Below are 4,068 nucleotides of genomic sequence, written 5' to 3'. Positions count from 1 at the left end.
TTCGCATCCCAGCGGCCCCAGTCTTCCTCCATCACTCGCTTCCCACGCACGACTCAACAGCCCCCCTCCCCGGACAACAGCCACACGGCTCCAAACAAGCTTGCAACAACACAATCGCACGCGCCCGGCTCTTCTGTCACAGCACCCCTTTCCTCCCCACCTGCAGACACCACACCACGCCGGCCGCACGATGACCGATCGAGCTCTTCTACGCGCGGCCCAGAAGGAGGCACTACACTCACAACCACACGACCCAGCCGCTCAACTAAGGAGAAGGAGGATAAAGAGGACACAAAAGGGGATAGCAGTGAGCGCTCACGCACAAATGCAGCCCGTACACCACAGGGGTCCCAAGGCGGCAGATCAAGCTCTTCTACGCGCGGCCCAAGAGGAGGCACTACGTTCACAACCACACGACCCAGACGCACAACGAAGGAAAAGGAGGACGAAGAGAAAGATGAGGAGGATAGCAGTGAGAGTTCACGCACAAATGCGGCCGGTACACCACGGGGGTCTCAAGCTGACAGATCGAGCTCTTCTACGCGCGGCCCAAGAGGAGGCACTACGCTGACAACCACACGACCCAGACGCACAACGAAGGAGCAGGAGGATGAAGGGAAAGATGAGGAGGATAGCAGTGAGATTTCACGCGCAAGTGCAGCCCGTACACCACGGGGCTCTCAAGCTGACAGATCGAGCTCTTCTACGCGCGGCCCAAGAGGAGGCACTACGCTGACAACCACACGACCGAGACGCTCAACGAAGGAGAAGGAGGATGAAGAGAAAGATGAGGAGGATAGCAGTGAGAGCTCGCGCACAAGTGCATCTCGTACACCACGGGGGCAGGAAGGCGACAGATCAAGCTCTTCCACTCGCTCACCGACAGGCATCACGACCCTGACAACCATACCACCCAGACGCTCAACGAAGGAGGAGGATGAAGAGAAAGATGAGGAGGATAGCAGTGAGAGCTCGCGCACAAGTGCATCTCGACGACGGCCTACACGGGGTGAGGGTGGGAGAAGCACCGAAGCGAAGAAAAAATCACCTCGACGGCCGGGGCCTTCGGGTGGAGGCGGTGGAAGAGAGGGCGGGAAAGCCAAAGCTGCTGCTCCGGCTAAAGTCATTCCCAACGGCACGCGGGATATGCGCCTATTGCGAGTTGTTGTGAACGGTTTTGAGTCGAATGTCGTCGAAGTCATCAAGGCCAAGAGAGGATACATCTATAAAATAGACAACGTCCTTCCCTTCAGGTGGAACCCCGGACCAACTATTGTCAATTTCTTCCATGAAGTTCCCGAATATGCCAAGTTGGATTTCTTCGTACAAAAGTTGCCCCGAGAGCTGCGAGAGCAGGCGCGTTACTGCGACTATTTGCATCGTCGCATCTAATATGCTATAGAAATATGTTGGCTTGTCTGTCATCTGCTCTTGTTCATGTTCAACATGCAGGATCATCCTGGTCCATCGTTTGGTGAACGTCTTTCTACTTTGATACGCCCTTTGTTCGAAAGTTTCGTTAGCCGTATTCAACTGTCTTCCTTTGCACATCAACTGCTTTTTCTGGTGCATAGTTCATGCATTCGTATTTTAGGATGCGTTACTCCCTACCTGTTGTTCAGTGTTCCCTGAACTATGCCTTGCACCCATTCACCTGACTCCCCTGAGTGTATGCTGTGCCTAGCCTTCTTTATGATATGATTTCGTGTCTTCCTGTGTGTGCCATATGTTCAGTGAAGCCTGTTCGTTATGATTCGTCGTTGGTGTCCTGTGTCTCCAGATGGCTCGTGCGGGCCCGGTGACGGTGTTTGTTGTGCGAGACAGTGGATGGGTATTTCCGAATGGGCAGACAGTGCCGAAATGCGTATTTGACGCTCTTGGAAAACCCGGCAACGAACACATTATCCAAGGCATCTTCCACTGGTTTGCCCTTCCAGGTGGGTTGCTAACAGCTGCTGTGAACAACACGCGATCAGTCTGTTGACGATCACTTAACCGCGCGGCGCTTGACGCACAAAGAGTCGGCCAAGAAGCCCCACCATAATGCATATGTGTTGACCTGATAATAACCAACTGGTCCTTTCTACCTGTATTATGCATATCACTACTGAACTCCTGACATTGTCAGTAGCCTATTCGTGCAAGGAGGGAGGGTTCTCATTTCTGAGCAGCGTCCTCGAGCTGAAGCTCTTGTTCCCCTGTTGCATGTGTCCGATTTTAGGGCTCTTCCCAAGGAAGCTCATCGAGAACCGCGACTGGTTGCCTGTGCTAGGCAATCCCCCCAAGCTAGCTGTCGCCCACCTCAGGAGGCCGTGCCCTCCGGGGGGACCCAAACGGCGGCCTACAACAACAACTACAACACCAAAGGCAACAGAGTCGAAAAAGAGTACTACTGGCGATGGTGGTAGGCGCACGCAGCCACATGAAGCAGAGGTAGACGGAATGCAGGCCAACGCTGCCAAGCCAAGCGGTGGATCGTCTACTACGCGAAGTCAGCGCAGCTCCTCGCGATCCCGTGGTGCTGATGGTTCGAGTGCAGCAACAACAGAAGCGAGAGACAGAACGGCCGCTGCCTCAAGAGATGGCGAGTCAGGAGGTGGCAGAAGGGAACGCCCTCTATCAGACTCGCGGGGAGGAGAAAATGCCAGCAGCAGAACGCGCAGCACCACAGTTTCACCCACAGAAGATTCTACAACCAGCAGGAAAACGGGGCTCTCCACCACCTCATCCGCCGAAGATTCGGTCACACGTAGGAGAACGAGACCAACCACAACCTCAGCAGATGGAGATTCTGTCACAAGTAGAACCCCAAGAGCTACCTCTACTTCTGGAGGGGATTCCGTCACAAGCAGAAGGGCACGATCTCCTACTACACAGTCCAGTGCTGAGTCTGTCACCAGCCGAAGACCTACGCCCACTGGAACATCAGCATCAGGAGAAACTGGCACAACCAGGAGAAAAAGATCTACGACAACGGAATCAGATGAAGCCTCTACAGCAACTGGAACTACAAGGCACACCACTACGGCACCGGACGGCTCCGGCACACCCGGTAGAACAAGATCTACGACAACTGATGCGGACTCTGTGACAACCAGGAGAACAAGACCTACGACAACAGATGAGGACTCTGTAACAACCAGGCGAACACGACCAACTACAACCCAAGAGGATTCTGTGACAACCAGAAGAACAAGACCTACGGCAACGGAAGAGGACTCTGTGACAACCAGAAGAACGAGGTCTACGACAGCGGAAGAGGAATCTGTGACGAGGAGGAGAACGAGACCTACGACAACGGAAGCGGAATCTGTGACAACGAGGAGAACGAGACCTACGACAACGGAAGAGGAGTCTATGACAACGAGGAGAACAAGGCCTACGACACCGGAAGACGACTCTGTGACAACGAGGAGAACGAGACCTACGACAACGGATGCGGACTCTGTGACGACCAGACGAACAAGACCTACGACAACGGAAGGGGACACTCTGACAACCAGAAGAACAAGGCCTACGACAACGGAGGCGGACTCTGTGACAACCAGGAGAACACGACCTACGACAACGGAAGCGGACTCTGTGACAACCAGAAAAGCAAGGTCTACGACAACGGAAGAGGACTCTGTGACAACCAGGAGAACAAGACCTACGACAACGGAAGAGGACACTGTGACGAGAACACGACCTACAACAACGGAAGCGGACTCTGTGACATCCAGAAGAACACGACCTACGACAACGGAAGAGGACTCTGTGACAACCAGAAGAACAAGACCTACGACAACGGAAGGGGACACTGTGACGAGGAGAACACGACCTACAACAACGGAAGCGGACTCTGTGACAACCAGAAGAACACGACCTACAACAACGGAAGAGGACTCTGTGACAACGAGGAGAGCACGGCCTACAACAACGGAAGAGGACTCGGTGACAACGAGGAGAACAAGGCCTACACCAACGGAAGAGGACTCTGTGACAACCAGAAGAACAAGACCTGCGGCAACAGATGAAGAATCTGTGACAACCAGGAGAACACGATCTACGACAAAGGAAGAGGACTCT

General features: G+C 53.9%; 2 protein-coding genes across 2 annotated transcripts; both read left to right on the top strand.

Annotated features, from left to right (window-relative positions):
- On the top strand, window positions 1-1,392 carry EAH_00065200 (hypothetical protein, conserved; the record flags this gene model as incomplete). The annotated part of the gene is made up of 1 exon (XM_013392875.1): window positions 1-1,392. A coding segment is annotated over one exon (1,392 nt), but the record flags the coding sequence as incomplete, so codon positions are not given.
- A 1,132-nt stretch (window positions 1,393-2,524) lies between these two features.
- On the top strand, window positions 2,525-4,016 carry EAH_00065190 (hypothetical protein, conserved; the record flags this gene model as incomplete). The annotated part of the gene is made up of 2 exons (XM_013392874.1): window positions 2,525-3,052; window positions 3,144-4,016. The coding sequence occupies 2 exons, from the start codon at window positions 2,525-2,527 to the stop codon at window positions 4,014-4,016; spliced, it is 1,401 nt and encodes a 466-aa protein (XP_013248328.1).
- Window positions 4,017-4,068: the final 52 nt, after the last annotated feature.

Source organism: Eimeria acervulina, genomic scaffold (genome assembly GCF_000499425.1).
Source record: "Eimeria acervulina Houghton genomic scaffold, Eah_scaff2134, whole genome shotgun sequence".
Lineage (NCBI taxonomy): Eukaryota > Apicomplexa > Conoidasida > Eucoccidiorida > Eimeriidae > Eimeria > Eimeria acervulina.
This window is presented reverse-complemented; position numbering and strand designations above follow the sequence as displayed.